Raw genomic sequence first — 22,934 nt, forward strand, 5'->3', positions numbered from 1 at the left:
GTTCCCAATGTGGGGTTTTGTGGGGTTTTTTTGAGGAATGGCCATGGAAATAACCTGTCACCATCCTCCTGCCCCACAAGATGAAGTGGTTCTCTGCGATGTCACCTTTTCCTTAAACAAAGCCTTTGCAAACTTTTGTCTCATTTTTTCCTCTCGTGACAGTCCTAGGAGGTGAACTAAAGGAGTTCTTAAAATATCTCTTTGCAGCTCTGAAGGGGGCTAGGAGGGGGAGGGGGAAAGGTTTTCCAAGACTCCACCCCCCCATTTTATTCCACTCTCACTGCTCTCTGTTCATGGGGTCTTAGTAGAAGCAGTGATGGTACTTCCTACGGGTTACATAGGAAGATGCCATATAAGGAGTCAGACCTTTGGTCCATCTAGCTCAGTGTTGTCTTCACAGACTGGCAGCGGCTTCTCCAAGGTTGCAGGCAGGAATCTCTCTTTCTCAGCCCTATCTTGGAGATGCTGCCAGGGAGGGAACATTCAACCTCTATGCCCTCCCCAGAGCGGCTCCATCCCCAAGGAGGATATCTTTCAATGCTCACATGTGGTCTCCCATTCAAATGGAACCAGGGTGGACTTTGCTTAGCTAACGGGACAAGACATGCTTGTGACCACAAGACCAGCTCTCCTTCAGAAAAGCAGCAGAACATCCTTGCCAGCCTTGGCTCCCTCCTGAAATAGGAGCCTCCCATCTCTGACCACCTTTAAAGAGGCAGTTAAGACACATTTGTTCGCCCAGGCTTTTAATTAGATTTACGTTTTATCATAATTTGACATTGTGTTGAATTTTTAATTATTTTCATGTTTTAACATTTTAAAATTTGGGGAAATTTGCATGTCCCCCCTCATAAACCTCCCAGAGATGCAAGTTTGGGTCCATTTGACTCTACTACACATGAATAACGGAAAGACTGCCGCATGCAGTGAGCCTAACAATCCACTGGTGTTACTGCCAGGATGAGTGGCCAGCTAGAAGTAGAAGCTCTCCCCCTCCAAGTTCTTGTTTCCAACACAGATTGGAGTTCAGGGCTCCTTAATGGCCCGTAGGCTGGGAACAGGGGTTCAAAAACTCAGTGTAGATGATCAGTGAGGCCTTGCATGATTGGATGGTCATTGCGGATGGGACTTTAGCTCAGTGGCCATCTGTTCCGCGTGTAGATGGTCTCCGGTTAAGGCTGGGAAAGACCCCTCTCTGAAATGCTGGAGATGCTGCCAGTCAACGAAGACAATACTGAGCTAGATGGACCTGCGATGTAACTCAGTACAAGGCCGCTCCCTCCATGCTCAAGCAGTACATATGGAACTTTTTTCAGCCAATATGGAAGTCCGCTGAATTGCTCATTCGTATAAGGGGCTCCTAAGTGGTGTACAGGGTTTTTGTTTATTTCCTGGGGAGCAGTGATCTTGCTGAAACTCAAAATTACGCAATTCAGAAGACAATACAGGTTCATAATGGTCAGATATATTGTGTTGAGTGTGCTTGGAAAATCTCATATGACTGAATCCAGGCCCTTAGGAACATCTTTAGATTCTGGAATCTGCTTTATAAAGAAGAAAACCATAGGCATCTCCTAATCTTTCATCCCTGGAGGAATGGACGGCTGGACACTTCTTGGCAGCCCATTAGTTGGGCTGGGAAGTATCAGAGGAATTTTCAAGTAACCCATTGCCAACTTTTATAATGGGTGTGTAGATGGTTCCCACCAGGATTTGGACAGGATAGTACCTTTGGGAAGACAATTACATCAGCTTTCTACAAATCTCTTGGGTAGGGGAAACCAACTTTCTGATGTTAAATGAATCATCACTAAGCACCTTTGATAAGACAAGTTAGCAGCCGTGGGTAATTTGTTGTTTTTGAACTATGACTGCAAGTCAGTAGTGATGAATTTAAGTCTCACTCATTTCAACGAGACTTAGTCATGACTCACTTGGTCTAGCTCAGGGCTGCTCAACCTCAGCCCTCCTGTAGAAGTTGGCCTGCAGCTCCCATAATCCCTGGCTATTGGCCACTGTGACTGGGGATCATGGCTCAAAAACAGCTGGTGGGAGGCAAGGTTGAACAGGCCTGGCCTAGATCCTACCCACATAACATTTTTTGATTCTCGGGCAGTCGCTCAGTGGCAGAGCATCTGCTTTGCATGCAGAAGGTCCGAGGTTCAATCCCTGGCAGCATCTCAAGATAGGGCTGGGAGAGCCTCCTGCCTGAAGCCTTGGAGAGCCACTGCCAGTCTGTGTAGACAATCCTGAGCTAGAGGGACCAAAAGTCTGACTCAGGATATGGCAGCTTCCTACTTCATCATAGTTGGGCAGGAAGATGTGTACAATGGATGAATAATATGCTTTACCCCCCCCTCCCCGCCCCCATTTGTTGCTCATGCTTGTCTTCATGAAGGAGCCGAGTGTGCTATCTTGTGCCCGGTACTTCAGAGTGAATCCATCCTGTTGCGTGCCAATGAGACGGTGCAAGACATCCAGCACTGGATGAATCCTCCAAGAGTGAAGGTGAGTAGTCAGTTGTGAGCAAGTGTCCAGACTATTTGATTTAGGCTTGGGCTCACTTTGTTCCCTGCTCCAAGGCCCACTGGCCAACAGTGGGGTGGGCCAGTTGGTCCTCCTGTCCTGCTCCTTGGCTTCCCCAAGGCACCTGGTTGGCCCGGTGGGGAAAAGGATGCTCGCCTAGATAGGCCTTGCAGAAAGCAGGGTTCTCCTTACGTTGGCTCCGCCACAGTATTCCCAATCCTCGAAAATTTGTGCATTCTCTTCTACTCTCCCTTCTCTGAGCCTCTGGACTCACCTGTTGCATCCTGAGTGAACGCTGGCTTGCGCCAAACACAGCTTCCCTTTAGTTGGGGATTGGCCCCCAACATGCATCACTTGACCTAAACAAAGCCATGTTTCCAAGCTGTGGCGTCTTCTGAACGAATGGTTTCCCAAAGGCTCACTTTGTTTTGAGCGTCGAAAGAATCCCAGAATGTGCATCTCCATCATGACCAGTAGGGCAATGTCTTGGAGAGGGATGAGGGGGTGGCGGGTGGGGGGGTCGGCAGCCTGCAACAATAATGTGGTCACCCCCTACCAGGCCTCTCCGCCACTCCTAGCCCGTCTCCGCTCACTTCTCAGCCGGGCAAAGTTGCACAGCACAGCACGTTTAAGAAACCTCTCTTATCTCTGTATTAGAGGCTGTTTCTCACCGTCTCTTTTCTGAACTGGAGGCTTTCAAGTGTTCTCTGTAATTCACTGTGAAATAAAGACCCCAGCTTGAAAGAGGGAGGCTCTCCCACCCGCACCAAACCCCCCACCCGGTCCTTTTTTTTTTTTTTTTTGGTCTTGGAGGCAGCCGTAAGGAGTTTTATACCTGCATATCCCTGGAGGGCTCATTAGGTAGCCTGGGGGAAAATAATGGGTAGTAAAAGCAAGCGGCAGTCAGGACTGGGGGAGGGGAGGGTGATGTGTTCCAGGAATCCTGAGTAAAACATGGGGAGCTCTCACCCTGACTCGGGCAGCTTGTAGAAGTCTGCATTCCAGTGAATGGCCTCTAGATTCCATGATTTGCTTCATCGTGGCACAGCTGAACTGTGAACACAAACTACCCTCCCCAAAATACATTGCTTAGCATTTGTATTTTTTCCAGTGCTGTTTGGGCCTCTTGATACAACCTTTTCTCTTGTCCTCACTTGTCTTGGACCTCATTTTCCCCTGATGGCCATTCGTTCTCATTGGCTGTGGCAACGCACGTGATTGTTTACTCACAAGAGTAAACCGCTTACCATCGCATTACAGAGAGTGTTGTGGTGTCATGGATGCATCAATGGAGGTGGCAGAGGCCAGGGGCATTAAACAACAGTGAGAGCAAATGAGGACAGTGAGGGCAGAGGAGGAGGGAAATGGCCCAGAGATGAACAGCACTGCCACGCTGAATATGTTTGCATTCTGCACTGGAAATTGTCAGAAATGGAAGGGTGCTTTCTGCACTCTCAGAAATTGGCGTGAAATGCAGAAAGCCCTGTTCAGCTGGAGACAAATGTGATTTAAATCTGGGCTGTGTGTGTACCTAATTGGGGATGAGAGTGCGGATGTCCAAAACCGTATTTAATCTTGGAGTGGGAGCTGACAATTCAAGTCATCGTCTTGAGAAGCTTCATATAAACACACCTGCCTCTCACTTGTAATACTCTGCTGGTTAGGGTGGGCGTGGGTGGGAGTGCCTGTCCTAAAGAAACATTGCCAACCTTTCTGCAGACACCTTGACATAATCCTGTAATGAAGAGGATCTCAAGGACTTGAGCCACGATAAACCAGTCCGTCTCGAATCTGCTGTTGCTCCTTTGGCCTATCCCACGTGGACTTCCTTGGCTGCAGAGCAAAGGTTTTGTTGTTGATGGCTTGAGTCCAGATGTCTCAGGAACGGCCCAGCTGAATTTGTCCCCCTGACGAGATCTCCCAGTTGGGCTGTGCTTCACGTGCTGACACTCGGGAGGGCTTGTTGCGCTTACATGTGGGGCAGGCCTTCTTGGTGACAGATTGTGGAACTCTCTCCCATTCTAGCTCTTGGGTGAAGATGGCTATATTTGTCTGTGCATTTGGCCTTTTAAATGGTATGTGATGACTGGCTGCCTTGGGTTGTTTACACATTTGCTGCTTAAAAAAAAGAAAAGAACAGAACTGTATGTTTTTAAAGCTGTGATCTTTTTGGACTGTGGTACACTCCCCTGGGGGGGGTCCGAGGATGAAAGGTGGTATAGAAATGAAACAATGGAGGTGGTGCCTCTGTTGTGGAGGATGAGAGCTAGTCTTGCAGTAGAGGGCATGAATGGTCCCCTTTGCTAAGCAGGGTTGGTTTGGTTTGCATTTGGATGGGCAACTACATGTGAGCACTATCTGCTGTAAGATATTTCCCTTAAGCGATCCTTAGCTCAGTGATACAGCATCTGCTCTGCGTGCAGAAGGTCCCAGGTTCAGTCCCTGGCAGCATCTCTAGGAAGGGCTGGAAGAATCTCCCACTTGAAACTTTGGAGAGCTGTTGCCAGTCAGTGTAGACAATACTGAGCTTGATGGACCAATGGCCCGACTCAATATAAATCAGATTTATCTGTTCTATGGTTCTTTCTTCACCTCCAAGAAAGAGAGAGAGAGACAGACAGACAGACGGGTTCAGGGCAAACAAAAGTAAGCACTTCCTCATCCAATTAATTTGTGGACTTAACTGACTAAAGATGTTGTGTGGCCACTGGCTTGGACTAATTAATGGACTGGACTAATCAGAGAGGCGACAGCCATGATGGCTGAAATGGAACCTTCATATTCAGAGGCAATTTAACTCTGAATATCAGTTGTGAGAAGAGGGAAACAACTGAGGGGCTGTTGCTTCATAGCCTACCTGTGCACATCCTGGATGGTTTGGGCTAGTCATGTTTGGAAACAGGATTCTGGTTCAAATGGACACTGGTCTGGCCCAGTAGAACTCTTTTCATGTGCTTATGACATCATGGCTCTGTTGTTTTGAACTATCTGGACTCCTTGATGACTAGGCCATCCTTGTTTCACATGGCACAGGTCAGGGAATTTGAATGCAGAGAATGTAATGCTAATTTGGACAGAAGAAGGAAAGAATCAACTACTCCTTCTCTGCCTCCCACAAACCCTTCAGCTTCAGTCATTCTTACAGTTTTTTGTTTTTTGTTTTTTTAAAAGCTGCCATAAGATTCAAGGAAAAACTGTGGTTTATCTACTTGTCTACAGCACAAATCAAGATTTACAAATCTCTGTGTGCAGATTACACGACAGAGACCAATTAGGCAGGTGGTCCATGCCTCAAGTACACTAAAAGGGTGAGAAATGTAGTCTTTGAGACTGTTGGTAACTCCAAGTGTCCTGGAGGAGCCATGGGGATGCAGCCATGGGGAAGGAGCCAATGGGATCCAGAGGAGAGCTGGTCTTGTGGGAGCAAGCATGACTTGTCCCCTTAGCTAAGCAGGGTCTGCCCTGGTTGCATAGGGATGGGAGACTAGACATGTGAGCACTAAGAGATTCCCGTCAGGGGATGGAGCTGCTTTGGGAAGAGCAGAAGGTTCCAAGTTCCCTCCCTGGCAGCATCTCCAAGGCAGGGCTGAGAGAGATTCCTGCCTGCAACCTTGGAGAAGCTGCTGCCAGGCTGTGAAGACAATACTGAGCTAGGCAGACCAATGGTCTGACTCAGTATATGGCAGCTTCCTACGTTCATATGAGTTGGGAGTAGTAAACAGCAGAGCAGAATGAGAATGATCTCCTTTTTGAATACCTTTAAAAGTGGCAGTCACTGGAGATGCAGATTACTAGGCCCAATTTGCTCCAGGGCTGCCGCCTTCTCCCCATACCAACTTTTTTGGGGTGGTCTGCATGCCGAGGGTTAAAAAGACACGAATTCTTTTATTTTCTCCCTCTTAGTCTCCCTCTAGGTTAGCCTGTCTTGTTTATTTCCAAGTATATATTTTGAAAAAGCTTTGCTATTCTGTTTCCCACCATCCTGACCTGCAGCAAATAAAAGCAAACTGAAGTTGCCTTCCTGCTAGGGTCAGTGCGGGCCTTGCCGTTTCCAGAGGGCTGTCAGAAACGCACGGGGAACACATCTGACAGTGTTGGGGGGGGGGCCCTGCCTCTGGCGGCCTCCCTTGCTTTGGGGACGGGCAGCCTGGGCCTCCCCGCTGCCCCCGTCCAGTTTTTACCCACTTCCATTTCACACAGACCAGCCCTGTTGTGAGACAGGTGGAACAACCGGGCCCTGAGTAAGAGTGGAAAATCCGAGCACATCGGAAAGATAAACAGCCCTCTGCAAGATAGTATAAAAGTCCTTTTTCTCGCACATGCCAGGTAAGCCTCAGATGACAGAAACTGTAAAAACATGCAGAGGTTCCCCTGCAGATGGATTGAATTAGCCCTCGCATTAGCAGGGGAGACGGGCAGTCGCTCCGTGCAGTGTGCGCACATGTGTGCTACACCCGCCTGCCTCTTTCGAGAAGGAAAACAAGACACGCGTCGGAGCACAGAAGGCCGCTGTTGTGCCTCAGCGAGATGGCTTAATGAAATGGCTCCCTGCCTCTGTGTGGAAGGAGGCATGGCCGCTTCTGGAAGTACAAGCCAGGGTTTGGATGAGAGAGGAGGAAAGCGATCTGTTGACGTGAGGGAACAGTAGTCAGTGGAAGGCGCTCAGCTTGACACCAGGGAGAACTCCCACCGGTCATTGTTGTGCGAGATCTACCCATGGCTTGTTTGTAATTTTCTGGAGGGACAGAATGTGCGTTCCACAAGTTGAAATTTCCAGGCTCCGCCTCAGTGCATGGCAAATGGGGGAAGAGAACTGGTTTTGTGGTGGCGGACGTGAATGGTCCCCTTTGCTTAGCAAGATCTGTCTTGGTTTGTATTTGGATGGGGGACTACATACAAAGTGCTATAGGATATCCCCTTTGGTGGACGGGGCCCGAGCTCAGTGGAAGAGCATCTAAGGCTCCAAGTAAGGCTGGGAATTGACTCCTGCCAATGTAGACGACACTGGCATTGATGGACCCTTGAAGCATTGGGAAGCCACCTCCATACTGGGTGCCATGCCAAACTGGTCCGATCAGGTGGGCATTTGCACCAGCAAACCCTCAACAGGGGCTGTTAACGTCTGGTCACGTATTTATTCATTTGCATTCTTCTTCTTTACTTTTGAACTTGCACAGCAATCCACATCCATTGCTTTTGGCCACCGGGACTTACAGCAGTCCAGTGCAGAAATAGAAATGCTCTCTCATTTGTGGTGCACACAGAAGGCTCTAGGCAAGCATGTGGAAAGATGTGGCAGCCCTGCTCTTTGTCAAACCCGATGCACAAGCTTGCGACCTTCACAGAGCCTTTAGCTGGGCTCAGTAAACAGTTTCCCCAGCGGGAATGGCAAAAGAAGAAATCCTCTCATTAGCTTTCATGTCTTTCTCCGTAACATCCCATAGAATTCTGCAGGAACTCCTCCAGTAATGAACCCCCCCCCCTTAATAGAAATCAGAAAAACTGTTGTTTATAATTCTAGGTGGAAAATATCCTATAAGCGAACAAGTGGTTTAATTTACTCTCTCAGTCTGTGTGACTTTGTGTGAGTGTGTGCGCACATGTGTATGTATCGCATAGGCAGAGATTTGTGATAGGTAGAGAGAACAAACAGATGTCTTGGCCAGGTCCCTGGTTGTTATGGGTAAGACGGCCCAGCCATATGGGAGCTGTGTCCTTGAAGCAATGAGGAAACCCCCTGAAGGCCATCACCCAACTTCTCTCTACCCGCCCGCCCCAATTTTCCACAGCAGAAGCTGCCCTCCCTGTCACGAGTGAAATATTAAACACGACGCTTGGAGGGAACCTTAAATATTATTTTAATCATCTCATGCTTTTTGTTATTGCAAGTCTTGGGTCCAGCACTTCTTGTAAATCCTTGGAGGGAAGCCAGCTCCTGATGTATTAGGAACAAAACTTGATTTCTAGGGTGCAGGACAAGGAGTTGTGTGTGTGTGTGTGCACACGCATGCGTGCTGGTGTGAGGACACATTCAGCCCAATGAACTAGTTTTGTTAGCTGATGTCTTCCGTCTTTCCTTCCAGAACGTTGTCTGCACGGCCGAACTGAAGTGGTACCCGAATCCTGCACTGATTCACTGCATCAAAGGCTGTGAGGTGAGCTGTTCACAAGCTAACTTGATCCCTTGCATTGGGGAGGGGGCTCTTTGGACTGAGCGCTTGTCATATGGGAGTGCTGCAGATGGGAGAGGTGGTGGGTCTGCTAACATCCCCTCTCCTAGACAGGCACATAAGCCTTGTCCTGAATATTGTTGAATACCCTCAGGAGAAGAAAGGTGATGGCAAGGAGAAACATGGTAGAGGTGTATAAAATCACTAGCAGCGTACATCAGGTGGATAGAGAGAAGTTTGTCTCCCTCTCTCATAATAGTTGAATTTGGGGTCCTCTGTTGAAGCAAAGTGCTCGGAGATTCGGGACGGACAAAAGCAAGTACTTCCTGACACGTGTAAAATATGGGATTTTTTGCCACTGGATGTGCTGATGGCCACCAATCGAAGATGGTCTTAAAAGGGGATTCAACAAATTAATGGAAGGTAGTGCTATCAATGGCTACTAGCCTTGGTAGCTGCTTACTGCCATCAGGGGGGCATGCCCCTGAACACCAAGTGTTAGGGGGACACCAATGGGAGGGAGTGACTGCCCCCTTTCCCCCCGCTTGCAGACTTCCCAGAAGCTGGATGCTGGACTAGATGGGCCTTTGGCCTACCACCTTAGGAATTGCGCATGTATATCCAAACGAATAGGTGCCCCCCCCAACTGGCACAAATATTGTCCTTCTGCCCCTTCCCTTCACCCAAATTTACCTGGTGCTGGTGAATCAACAGCAGTGGCCATGGGAAAGTCTCACTGGAGGCCTCTGTCTACGGCCTCCCTCCCACCCTGGTGTCTAGAGCACTGTCATAGTAGTGTCCCGTGCACAAGGGAGCCAGGGGAAACCATCGTTCTCCAGGGTCCCTGACTCTATTGCCTTTGCTATCAAGCTGTCAGATGCCCAGGAATCTCTTTGCCCAAGAGCTCTTTCTGTGCCCAGGCTCAGCTGGGCTCAGGCCTAATGGGAGTCATCGGCCCTATGACGTTTGGTCAGTTGCTGTCTGGGGTCCTCAGAAAGGCCCTCTTGATTTCCTTGCATCCCAGATCCGATAGAGTCAAGACATTTTAGAGCTAGTTTTCTAATCCACCCCCATGCCCAGGACAGGAAACTGCTACAGCATTCCTAACAGATGGCTCTCCAGCCTCCGTCTGGACACCTCCAGCAAAGGAGAGCTCACACGAGGATGTTTCATTGTCCTGCAGCACTGTTAAGAAATTCTTCCTAATGGCTAGTCTAAATCTGCTTCCTTGTCATTTCAACCCACTGGCTCTAGTCCTGCCATCAAAGATTAGTCGGCGTTTCAAATTCTCCTGATTATCTAGCATGTGTCGTTTGAGCATCATCCAGTCTAGGTTTCTGATGTCCTCCTTCCCGATCCAGCTCCTGGTCCCGCCATCCAGAATATCTCTACGGCCAGTGCTTTTGAAAGGCAAGCAAACAGATCACCTGCATGACTGGGGTGCAGCCTTGGTGACGTTCCCAAGGATCAGGAGGCTGACATTGCCTAGATTGATGCTGATGCATCTTTCCTGTTAGGATTTTGCTTTTTGCATTTCCCAGGAAGGGACTCCTGAGTTGGCAGGTTCTTCTGAGAGCATAACGGCAGAATTTGATCTCTCCCTTGTGTCAGCACCCTGTTGTCTTTCAGGGCAGGTAGCATCACTGCGAGTGACTCCTGGTCATAGAGACCCAGGAAGACCGACATTAGCCACAGAGCATTCCCCAGGCAGGGCTCTTTCCCCGCATGGATGGTTCAAAATTCAGCATCTCGTGGCCTATCAGCTTTCATTCCGAAGGCTGCGAACAGACATGGAGACAAGGAGAGGACAGTCTGAAGTGTGCCATGCATTTTTGTTTAGAAGAAAAAGGACAATCAGGGGAGACGTTAAGAGATTTATGAGCTTGTGTACAGGGTGGAGGATGTGAACAACTTCTCAGTTTCCTGTAACACTAGACAGGAGTAGAGGACCTTGGCTTTCCAGCTGTTGCTGAACTACAACTCCCATCAGTCCTAGCCACAATGTATAGCTCCTGATGTGGGCAGAGCCAGGCTTGACTGGAAGAGGTGTTAATCAGCGGAACAGTCTCCCTCATGCAGTGGTTGGGGGGGGGCTCTCCTTCGCTGGAGGTTTCCAAACAGAGGCAGGAGGGCCATCTCTCAGGGATGCTGTAATGGCAGATTCCTGTACGGAGCCGGAGGCTGGGTGAGAAAACCTCCCAAGTCCTCTCCAGCTCTAAAATTCTACCGTAGTGTGAATGTAGGTAGTTTCCCCACCCTTTGGTCTGAATGGATCTGATCTCGCCTGGGCACATCCGATTCATTGACCTGGAGATGTTCCCAGTGGGTGGTGTCCAGTAGTTTACAAAAGAAACCCTTGCATGTTTCAATGGACACATGGCTCAGCTCTTTGGTTCTCGCCCTTTCTTATCCCACAGCTTCCAGACTGCACTTGCCTCGTGCATTCCACACTGTTCCCAATTTCAAAAAGCTCACCCAGAAGAATGGGTTTCACTGGAGGCTTCCGTGCACATGGCACACTGGCCATGCCAAAGGGGGTGGGCGGGACAAGAACGAAGGTTCCTGAAGACTGGGATTAGAAGTGGCCTCATGGCTCCATTAATAGCACTGTTGACACTTGGCACTTAACTCATCTCCTTGAGATGACCTCACTCACACATGACGTTTGTGTGTGTGTGTGTGTGCGTGCAATGCACACAGGGGGTGTCTCTTTTGGCCTAAGCCATTGTCTCATCGCCTGCATTGTACTGTTGCAAGGTTTAATCAAGAGGTGTTTTCAGCAGGGCTGCTACGTTTGCTCCCCTAATTGGTGTGAGGTTTTGTGAGAATGTTAGGATGGGGAGGTACCCTGGAGGCCATCTAGTCCAGCCCCTTGCTCAGTGCAGGAAACTGCTGCAGCATCTCTGGCAGACGGCTGTCAGGCCTCTACCTGCAAAGCTCCAGAAAAGGAGAACCCACCACTACACGAGGCAACAGTCTCACTCTCCAACAGCTTCTGCAGGAAGCCCATGCTTCCTCACCTTTAGGCTGCTGCTTTGTCATTTCAACCCCTCCATGCTAGTCCTGCTCTTTAGAGCAACGGGGAACGAGGCGACTCCCTCTTCTGTGTCGCCAAGCTTTAGAGAGGGGAAGACTGCCATCACATCTCCCCGTTGGCACCTTCTCCAGGCTAAACCACCCAGCGCCCCATGGGCCAGTTTCCAGGCCCCTGGCCATCTTTGTGGCCCTCCTATGGGTCAGCTCCAGTTTAGCCATGGCCTCCTTAAAATGCAGGGCCCAGAACTGGGCAAAGCATTCCCGGTGAGCTCTGACCAGGGCAGATCAGAGTGGGCTGATTCCCGGTGAGCGTGACACACCTTCTGTTAATGCGGTCTGAGGCTGCCGTTGCATTTTTAGCAGGTGCACAGCACACTCGTGGCTTATGTGCGACGTGTCCACGAAGACGCTTAGGGCCCTTGTGCTCCCTAGCCACGGCTGTCCTTCTGCATCTGTTTTTTTCTTTCTTACTGGAATGCAGGTAAGAGACATTTTACATTGGTCTCCATTGAACTTCTTCTCATTGGCGTTGGGCCAGTGTTCAAGCCTGTCCAGATAAGACCGAATCATGATTCCCTCTTCTGAGTTGTCAGCTGTCTCTCCCCCCCCACTCCCTCCTCTGTGTCATTTTTGAAAATGTCGGAAGCATTGCGGGGGCTGGTCAGTGGGCCTTAAGAATAGGGGGTGTTCTGAGAGCACAAGCCTGTTCCTATTTTCACCACAGCAGTCTTAGGAGATATAACCCACTGTTCTCCCTCCTCCCCCTGAACAAGCCAGCAGCGAACCTCTCTGGTTATGGCGCACTAGCAGAGACCATCTCCCAATTTGCAGGGGAGCGTTTCTACTCAGATAAAGCAGTAACAGCAATTTTACTTTCAAAGAAAGCCAAAAAAGCGTAGAGGGCCTAGAGTGTTTCGCTGGGTCCCCCTGAAAGATTTACGAGCTCTTTCGAAAGGAAAGCAAGCCAAGAGCCTCATTCTTCAGATGGCCTAATGGCTTTATTTGTATTCTTATTGTTTTAAATCGAGCCATGCAGTTGGGATACAAGCTGGGAATGGAACCGCAGGGACTTTTCGCTCCCGGATCCCTTCTCAGTGTCTTCTGGGAAAGGCCCACGTGTCTCCATTTAGGAAGCGATAGCAAACGAGGAGGCAGGAGAAGGCCCCAGTGGCCACACAATGGAAATGGCAGAATATCATCAGCAGAGTCCCCTGCCGAGCCTTTTAACCAGAGACCGAGAACTTGTCTGCAGTGTGTGTAACTGACAATGGGAGATTAGCTGGCTCCAGATTTTGCTCTGTGGCTGCTTCATGAGGACCAGTGGCTCAGTTTCCTTTGAAGAAAGGAGAACCACCTAGAGATAGCACTTACATTTACATTTGGTGGAATGTAATGGGTGGAATGGTCTGAGTTCTGCTCTGAGTTCTGGCCGAGAGTGGAATGATACCTTTTGTTAGGCAAACTACTTTATGTTATGAGATGTCCCATGCTGAATAAGATAAAGGAGAGCCCTGCTGGATCAAAAGGTCCAGCATCTTGCAGTCACCGGCCAGATGCTTTCTAGGATTTCAGGATGGAAGGTAATCGCCCTCCTCTGCTATCATTCCCCTAACCCCCTATACATCTTCTACACGCAGGTGTCATATAGCTGTCATGATTAATAGCCAGCGATCTCCTTTTCCACAAATTTGTCTATTCCTCTTTTAAAGCCATCTAAGCCAGTGTCCATCACAACATCCTGTGGCAGTGAGTTCCATGTGCAAAGAAGTCATTGTCCTTCTGTCTGTCCTAAATCCATTGCCAATGTGTTGTAATGGGTGAACCTGAAACTTACAGTACTGATAAGGGATGAAAACTTGGAATGTTTTAAAGAAGATTGGAAACCATTTTTACTATACTTAAAGAACTATTTTTCTAATATGGACCTTTCAGCAGGGTTTGAAATTTAGTAATAATAGCAGGTTGGGTAGAGTAAAATCGAGTTTGCAATGTGTAGGATATATGTTTTGAATTACTATAGCAATGGTTGACCTGTATAGTTAATGAATCGCGCAGATTGGTGAGTGGGAAGTCAATATTTACTTAATTAGATGTAATGGGATTGTTAAGATATTGTAAAAACCAATAAAAATTGGAACCTGAATTGGGGGCAGGGTGAGGTGGGGGAGAGAACATCTCTTGGACCCTTTTTTCCTTGGGTTTGCAGGGTCGTGCATGCAATGAGGGGCTTTGTTAATGTTGGAGGAGATGTAGAAACCTGAGAGCAGGGAGGAGAGCTGGTCTTGTGGTAGCAAGCATGACTTGTCCCCTTAGCTAAGCAGGATCTGCCCTGGTTGCATATGAATGGGAGACTTGATGTGTGAGCACTATAAGATATTCCCCTTTGGGGATGGAGCTGCTCTGAGAAGAGCATCTAGGCTCCAAGTTCCCTCCTTGGCAGCATCTCCAAGATAGGGTTGAGAGAGACTCCTGCCTGCAACCTTGGAGAAGCCGCTGCTGGTCTGTGAAGACAATACTGAGCTAGATGGACCAAGGGTCTGACTCCGTATATGGCAGCTTCCTATGTTCCTTCTGGTTGATATCTGGTGTCTGTTGGTGTCTGCTTTCCAGCTACTTTCCAAGCCACAGGACAGGGAAAGAAAATGTATGTTAGGGGTCTAAAAACTTTCCTCTCACCCCCTTTGTCCTCATGGTTTCTTCCAGCCTTTCAAGGGAGACAACTACTGTGACTCTAGCAACAACCGGGCATTTTGCAACTACGATGGAGGTGACTGCTGTGTATCCACAGTCAAGACTAAAAAGGTAGGCTGGTGTCCCTCCAGTTCTAGTGCAACCCACCTGGCTGGGGACTCCTTGCCACTTGATTTCCATGTCCGTTGTGGCTTGGTGAGGAGATCTCTACAGGAATGGGTGTTATGGGTTTGTAAAATGAGCATTTTGTATCTCACAATTTGAATCTTGGTTGCTAAGAATCTACCAGGTGGCCTTAGCCAACCCTCTCTTTTGGTCTCAACACACACACACACACACACACACACACACACACACACACACACACAGAGTAATATGGGCATCATATTTTAACCTAGCTTAACAGTTGTGTAAGAATTGCAAGAAAATGGATTGTGAAGTTGGAGTGTGCAGAAACCGCTTTAAAACTTTCACTCAACTTGTTGAACTTATAGCTAGAAACCTCTGGCTTATAACTAGAAAATGGCTCATTGGCTTGATTTTCAAACCTGGCAGTCTAGGAGAGGTGGGTTTTGAGGATAAGCCATGCCAACTTTGAAGTAGAAAGGATAATAAATGGAGCACTTATAGGGGCTTACAGCTTGCTGAGTGTCTTGAGCTGTTTGGCAAGTTGCTATCGCTTGATTTTGCTTGGGTTGGGTTTCATTTGGTGCTTTCATTTGCACTGTTGTTGTTGATCCAAGACCAAAAAAACAAACAAAAAAGCCTGCTTCCCAAACAAGAGGAACTTCTAGTATGTGGTTTGCCCTCGTAGTAGTTAACATGGAAAGTCCTCGACACAACAGCTTAAACACACAGGTTTGGGTGGTGGTTGTTAAAAGGATCTTTTCTCTGCTGCGGCTGACCTAGTGCTAGCCACCTGCCTCTGCCTCTCAGGGTTCCTTATCTGGAACAGGAAGATCTCAACATTAATTGGCAGCTTGACTTTGACCAGGTCTTTGTGCAGGTCTGGCAGCCAGTCTGAGAGGTTTGCCTTAGAATCCCTGAGCTGTTGTAACTCAGAGTTGTGTATTGGTATACAGTATGCACATCATCCCGGTGAGTTCATGGACATTCATGGGGTGCTGGAGATAACAGTCTCCTGCCCCTGAGCCCCATTTCCAAGCTGGTTCCCCTCCCAGTTTCATTTTGCACCTGACCCCAGTTGGTAAACCATGGGTTCAAATAACCCTTCTTAAAGGTTAATCTTTGCTCTTTAAACACTCCTTCCCAGTTGAAACAGAGCCGTCAAAGATTAGCATTAATGGCATTTTAACAGATGCTGAAATGGGACACTTTTAGCTGAATTCTGCTTGCCTCCAAGACGCTCAGCATTCAACACAAGAGAGTCATACTGTTTAATGTTTTCAGAATATATTGCTCGGTAGCTTCAAGGCAGTTTCAGGTACCTGTTGGAGTTCTGATGCTGGAGTGAGGGGCCCAGTGCTGTTCGATCTTTTCCTGTCTGAGACCCTTGACTGGAAAACAGATTCTTGTAATAGTTTCTCAAATATGCTCCCCCTTGGAGAGGTTTTATGACTGGAATGTTAAAAATATTCCAAGCCGGGGTGGGGGGAGGGGAGGAGACACAATGAACAGAGAGCACGTAGTAGTGGGAAGGGGGTGTCCTCTCCATAAACAATACCATCTCTTTCCAGTGCAGTTTTGCCAGCGACTTGGAAACTAAGCTTGGGTTTGAAAACCAGACTGTGGAAAGGGGAGACGGAGGGAATCGAGCTGATGCAAATTCCAGCGGAAGGCTTCGGGTTTTGTTTGGGTTTTCGGCATGGCAGCATGGAGTGGCTTCCCCGCACCGGGTGTTCCACTCTGTCTTTGGGCTGGCGCAGTGGGTGCCAGGACAAGTGCCTTTTCGACCTTTGCTTTTACAAGCACTGCATCTCGAGTTGTAATTTTTCACCCCTGCCATTGTTGCAATGCAGTCACATCTGGAAAGAGGCCGGGCAGCCGCAGCTGTTCTAACTGCTGATATTACTGTATAAGGAGGAAAGGGAGGGCAGGCCGACCAAGACGCCTTGCAGGCGAACAGAAGCGTTGCTTCCGAGTCTCTGTCCTGCAAAGACTTGGATCGGAGTCCTGGATTCAGGTTGGGACACTGCCCTGGAAGCAAGGTATCACGTATACCTCAAAATGTAAACTTCTTAGGGAGTTGTGATGGTGTGAAATAATCCTAAACTACTTTAAGAATCTGTAGAATGCCCTTACGAGGTCAAGGCTAGACACCTATCGGTTTACCATGCTTGTCCACATTTCCTCTTCCTGCAATCTTTTTCTTAGGCTCAGTAGTCCCAGCAGCTGTTGTACTTAAAGCTTTTGGGTCATCCTCCTGCCCAAGAGCTTTTTTTCCAAGCATACTGCTTGCTAATCAGCTCCTCAAATAAGGCCTTGACACTTTTTAATCTTGGGTTCACTGTTTTCCTTTCAGTATAGTTGCTGTGTTGGTTTCTCCTGCAATGTGTGATTTTGTTTTAGGAGTTTTGATTGCTAGGTCATCTGGGCATCCCAGGGAAGGGGTTTTCTCAGAAATGAGTACATTGTGGCCACAGTCCTGGAGCATTCAAAGTTTCTCAGCTTGCCCTTGCAAAGCTTTCCCCATTTGAGTTGGGGAAGGTTGCTTGGAGCATGGTGGCCAACATGAGACTCTCCAGCTGGATTACAACTCTCAGCGGCAATTTACTGTACAGTTGTAGTTGAAAAACAGCAGAGGAGTCTCGGGTTAGTGCTTTTTTGGTCCTTGCAATTAATATATCATTGTATCTTAAATGCACACTAGCCAACCCACACAGAGCATCAGTGCGCTCTTTGGGGCTGGCTGTTTTCCCCTCCCTCCTGCCCCACTCTCTCTTGCCCGACCTCCTCCCCCCCCGCCCCCCTGAGCATTTTTACCTCACAGGCCGCCACCGTTACTCTCCCAGGCGCTAAACAGGGAATTCCCACTACCCATTTCCCTCCCACCTGGCCTCCAACGACCAAGTGCTAACCCCTGCTAACTTGGCAAGGAGGCACCTTTTAACGTGGTGATTCTCTTTATTTAGCAGGGGGAGAGCAACTGGCCCTATCCACCCCCAGCACAGCATCCCTCCAGTGACTGTTGCTGGTGTCTATCTTGCGTTTCTTTTTAGACTATGAGCCTTTGGGGACAGGGATCCATCTTATCTATTTATTATTTCTCTGTGTAAACCACCTTGAGCCATTTTTGGAAGGGGCGGTGTAGAAATCAAATAAATAAATAAATAAAATTATTAGTTTGAAGGTTCAATAGTGTTCGAAAGGTTCAAAAGTTCTATAGTTTGAATTTTCATAGTTCGAAGGTTCGAACCTTTGACCCACCCACCCTTTGACCCATCCACCCTTTGACCCATCCACCCTTTGACCCATTGAACCTTCAAAGGTTCAATGGTTCAATAATTCGGAAGTTCAATAGTTCAAAAGTTCAATATTTTGAAAGATCAAAGGTTCAATACTCCGGAAGTCCAATAGTTTGATAGGTGACCGGGCACTGCCTCGGCGACTGGGCACCACTGCCTCCTGGCCTCTCCTCAGCCAATCAGCTGGGCTCCAGGACGCACAGTCTACAGCACACCCAGGAGATTTCTATATATAGATACTTTGAATGAGTGGAGCATCACTTTTTAAGAAGTTTCTGTAATCATCCTTTGTCCTTTCATATTGTTATTTCTTTTTGGAAACACATTAATAAAAAATTGCATTACATATATTTCATTTATTGAACTTTCCTATGTAATCTATGCAAAATGAAGCCTCTGCTTCTACATGTGGCAGGTACTTCATTCTGCTGGATTTAGTGTGGATGGTTAGTAAGCATTTTGGTGAACATACTTGCACTGGGATATAGGAAGAATCTGGGATGGTTTTGTGTGTGGCCACGTCTTTCAGTTGGTGCATGTTTCAGAAAATGGTTAGCATGTTTCAAGAGCAGCAAGATGGGTTCTTTGAACTGAAGCTATGTTGCTCAAGTGTGTCCATCTCCCACGCAGCAGGAATTCCACTGAATTCTGGTATATTTGAAATACACCAGGATACACTGTGGAACCCTCGCTTAAGCAGGATTCGGACTCATGTTCTGTGGAGGAGACACCACCTTGAAGGTAAGGGTTGTCCTCACTGTCTACCATAGGAGTCATCTGTCTTGAAGAGCTGTTCCAGAGAGAGAACATCCAGGAGGATGCACTTCCCCCATGTGGGGAAATGCATCTTGTGAAAATTGATGCATTTCCCCATGGCTCCCAGGCATACTGTACCTGCGTGCGGGAAGTGCATCTTCCTGGGTTTCCCTATCTGGAACAGCCCTTCAAAGCAGACAATATCCACAGTGGGCAATGACAACAACCCTTACCTTCCCGATGGTGTCTCATCGGTGGAAGACAGCTCCAAGGCGAGGGATGTGATTGTACCACGTGTAGCCCAGTGTATTTCAAACCTCCCAGAATACAGTTGGTGTAGCTTTGTGAAATCTAGCACAGTGTGGTATATTCTCTAGTTGTTTGAGCAAATAAGTCTGCATTATCTTACCTCATGGGTGTTTCTGCCACCAGCACCTCCAGCCAGTTTTAAAATTCGGGAGACAAAAAAAAAAAGTCCAAACATACTTCCTTCTCGGTCTCAAAGCCATGTTTTGCCTAGCCTGGCTCCTCAACTTCAAACAGCTGAGGAGAGGCAAGGCAGATCTATGGTCTGACTCAGCAAAGCTCTGTTCCAACATTAATCACATTTCCCCCATTAAGCTCTTTCCAAAAAACCCTCCTGGTATACTTTTGGCTAAGTGGTTGTGTGAAGAAGAACAAAATGGAATTCTGTTGCTCACCTGAGCTCACTCGCTCACTCTTGTCAAGAGGCTCTACCACCAGAGAACTATCTCCCCTTACAATCTGCCTGTGAATCACAGAATAGTGAGCTCATTTTAAGAGCAAAAAGGCGGATCTCTGTTGACGCCAGAGGTGTTTTGCTTCCGCCTGAGCCTGGCCCACTCAATTGCACCAAGTTGCCCCTGTGCTAGCGGGGAGGAGAACCTCTTGCCTCCTGTCCTTTTAGCAAGCCAGTTATGAAAAATCCACAGGGCATCAAAGCATTCTGGAAAAGAATACCAATTTTTTTAATTTATTTATTTTTACATTTCTATACCGCCTTTCGTTAAAAGAAAACCCCAAGGCGGTTTACAAAAATTAAAACATACAATAAAAAGCAATAAAAACATCAAGCTAAAAACATATAAAACAGGGGTAAAAACAATACAACAGAAAACAGAATATAAAAACAATACAAGATAAATACAATACAACAATTGGTATTACACCAATGGTGTAATACCAATGGCAAAACCCCCACAAAAAGGCCATTTCAGTTGTCAGCCTTTTGGCTGTGCCTTGCCCCAGGTGCTTGCCTTGGAAAGGAAAGTGAACAACAGCACACATTCTGGGGCACCTCATTATGTTTTTCAGAAAAGTGTGCAAAAGCGATTTGTTTCTGTTGCAAGAATTCTGTTGCCAACTCCACACCAGTGTTTGAACTACCTTTTTTGCAAGTGCAACTTCAGAGCCATTTGCAGCACAGCCAATAGCTGGAGTGGCGAGGGAGGCAGAAAGATCTGACGCATCACCAACCCTGAAATGTGTTTCAAATGTCAATTTGCTGGCGTAAACCCTCATTCCTAGACACTTTGAATCTTGACTCTCGGAGCTTCTCTCGCTGTAACTTTTTCCTCTGTGGGAGGACTTCTGGAATGCTTTCTGTAGGGGAATAAGCATGGGAGACAGGACACTGGAATGGAAACTCTGCATAGATTTCAAAGGGAAAAGTTCTGAGCAGGAGTTGCCTAAGGCTAGTATCCTGCTCAATTCATGAAAGAAATCAAAAACTATCCCTCCTGTGGAGGAATATGGGAGCTGGCCCTCACAGACATTGTAGCTCCAATCTAAGAATATGTTCTTTGTCTGATCAGTATTAGAAGAGTGATTTCCCTCACGGCACCATCTGAAATAATCTGATGGATTTTCAGATCTGAAAGCAGAGCTGTCCAGCGCTGGCAAACAGGTCTGAGAATTCTCTGTTTTCAGATCCTGACAGTCCCCGGAAGAGGCAGCCTGCTGACTGGGAAATCAAAGATGGCTGAATGTAAAGGAGGCAAGCAAGCAAGCAAGCACACACACACACGCGCGCGCGCACACACACACACACACGGAAGAGGCTGCAGAGCAATGGGAACATGTGGGTCTGTTTGTGGGGTGCACATTCCCAGAAGCACCCATGATGAATATGCAGACACAGAGAGGAGGGGCCGACTCCATGGCCTGGAGTTTGTTTTCTTTTAATTGCCATCTAAGGAGGAAGCCACTGTGTCAACAGGGAATGAATGCACACTATGCTTGTGGAAAACATTTGAACAGGTTGTGGCATCGTTCAGAAAGGGAGAGGGAATTAGGTCATTAGCTCTGGCTGCACAGATGGGAAAGACTCTTGGGAATTTACTCCAGGCACCAAAGCACCCGCCCCCCTTCCCCATCTTGTTCCTACTCTTTCCTTTATGTACATGCCTGATGCAATCTACTGAAATCAACTTCCTTTCAGTAAAAGGACTGCTGTGGCTGTCACTTCAGCTCCTGCTTTTGCTGGTTTCTACTGAAAAAGCTCGCTAAGTTAAACCTTGCCAGAAGCTAGCTGCTTGAAGTCAAGGTGTTCCAAAGTGAAGCCCCAACCCTACCCTCCAACATTTCACAAAAGGAAACAGTCCGGGTCGTTCAAGCTTATACACGCACACACACACACACCCCTACCTCCCTGCTTTGTGTAAAACGTAGGGTGTGCCGATCCCTCGAGAGTCATACAATTTCACACTGAATGGGGAACAAGTGGCTCTGCTCTAAAGCACCTAAGCATATCTTGACTTTTGCCAGCTGGGGGTGATGGGGACAATAACAGGAAAAGAAATTAAATACAATAGAAGAAGTTGTAACCATCACCACTGTAGTGAACAAAAATTAAGGTTGGTTATCTAGGCTTCAAAACTCTTCTGTTGAGTTCAGAATCTATTTGCTTCCACCACTGGCTGGAACAATTAAAAATTGTTACAATTACAAGAGCATAAAGTAAAACCAAAAACCACAGCAGGGCATAAGACATTGTAAAATAAAACATAACAAATCCAGCTTTCAAATCGTGGAGCAGATGGCCAGCCTTGCCAGGGTGACCTTTATGTTGCTATTTGCTAAGCTAGAATTCTAATTTCTGCTGATATGACCAACTGATGCAAAACAGTGGGGAAAGAAACCTTTTCTGCACATGTTCGGTGCCAGAAGAGATGCAAGTATTTTCCTTATTCCATTCCTTGATTCTTCTTCCCAAATCCCACTTCTCCCAAATTCTAGTTTAACCGGGATAGTTTTAAAAAAATAATTCCAGAATTGGAGCATATTAAGTTTGCCAAAGTGTTCAATCCTCTCAGATGACTTGTTTCTTTCTCCAGTCCTCACCAAGTTACTGATGTAACCATGAGCGCAGATTAAAAAGCTGCAAAAAAGCACTCATCATGTAAGGTTGTGAATCAGATGCCAAAAAATGCTGCCGAAAAAGCAAAGGCAATATTAGGCATTGACAGAATCACAGTGTCCAGGTGATGAGAAATAATAGTTTCACTCAAATCTGCACTGGGCAGATTTACTCTTTGCTGCTCCCAAATGCAGGACTGGAACCAGCAGGTTGAAATGACAAGGAAGCAGATTCAGGCAAGACATCAAGAATAACTGCTTAACAGTAAGAGCGTTTAGACAGTGTCTCATGCAGGGACGAGCTCTCCTCCTCTAGTTTCCAAACAGAGGCTGGATGGCCATCTGTCAGGGATGCTGAAGTGTAGCAAACCCCTGCAAGCCAGGCATTGGATGAGAAGGCCTCTAAGAGTCCACCTCTAATATCCCATCGTTCTAATTCAATTCTAAGTCACATCAAGGTGTGTTGGCGATATTGTGTGGAGGGCAGATGACAACCCTCTTTGCTCAATTCTGAAATTAATAGTAGAGACTCTCCTAATGAAAAAAAAATATTAGGAAAACAAGTGCAGGAGAAAGCAAACCAGAGGAAAAAATGAAGGCAGCATTTCAGGGAAATCTCATGCTTAGTTCTATCCTATCCTTAGTTGTGTTGTGAGCTGCCCAGAGAACAATTTGTTATGGGGTTGCCAACAAATAAAGTTTGTTTATTAATTATTATTATTTAATAATAATATTGAAAATATGCAGAATTAATCTTACGTACCTTTGACTCTGTGTCTGTGAAAGAACTGTATAAGAAGATGGTCTTACAACAGCACTGCATTCAAAAGTGTATTTTTATGCTGTGCCAGTGCTTCTCTTGCTGCTTTGCATCTTGACCTGGATCCAAAGAAAATTAGTCATGCTCACATCCCATTGCAAGCAATCAAGGAGGCTTGACTTCATTACTGTC

The 22,934-nt window shown here is 47.2% G+C and overlaps 2 protein-coding genes across 7 annotated transcripts in view; one reads left to right on the forward strand and one right to left on the reverse strand.

The window, feature by feature from the left end:
* PAPPA (pappalysin 1) overlaps positions 1-22,934 on the forward strand; it is a 195,709-nt gene that overhangs the window by 172,164 nt on the left and 611 nt on the right. The window contains exons 19-21 of the mRNA XM_053281794.1: positions 2,399-2,508; positions 8,610-8,681; positions 14,436-14,534. Of these exons, the coding sequence (XP_053137769.1) occupies positions 2,399-2,508; positions 8,610-8,681; positions 14,436-14,534 (281 nt within the window). The remainder of the gene's footprint in view (positions 1-2,398; positions 2,509-8,609; positions 8,682-14,435; positions 14,535-22,934) is intronic.
* The window catches only part of ASTN2 (astrotactin 2), a 582,654-nt gene continuing 579,289 nt past the window's right edge, over positions 19,570-22,934 (reverse strand). Inside the window, exons 23-25 of one of the 6 annotated variants that reach the window (XR_008312700.1) lie at positions 22,746-22,861; positions 21,272-22,055; positions 19,570-20,227 (exon numbers count right to left, since the gene is read on the reverse strand). Coding sequence is in view for 4 of the 6 variants with exons in the window: in XM_053281796.1 (XP_053137771.1) it covers positions 20,149-20,227 (79 nt within the window). In the remaining 2 variants the exon portion in view is untranslated. The other 5 variants (XM_053281797.1, XM_053281799.1, XM_053281798.1 and 2 more) reach the window with 5 other exon arrangements.

This window comes from Hemicordylus capensis, chromosome 17 (genome assembly GCF_027244095.1).
Source record: "Hemicordylus capensis ecotype Gifberg chromosome 17, rHemCap1.1.pri, whole genome shotgun sequence".
NCBI lineage: Eukaryota > Metazoa > Chordata > Lepidosauria > Squamata > Cordylidae > Hemicordylus > Hemicordylus capensis.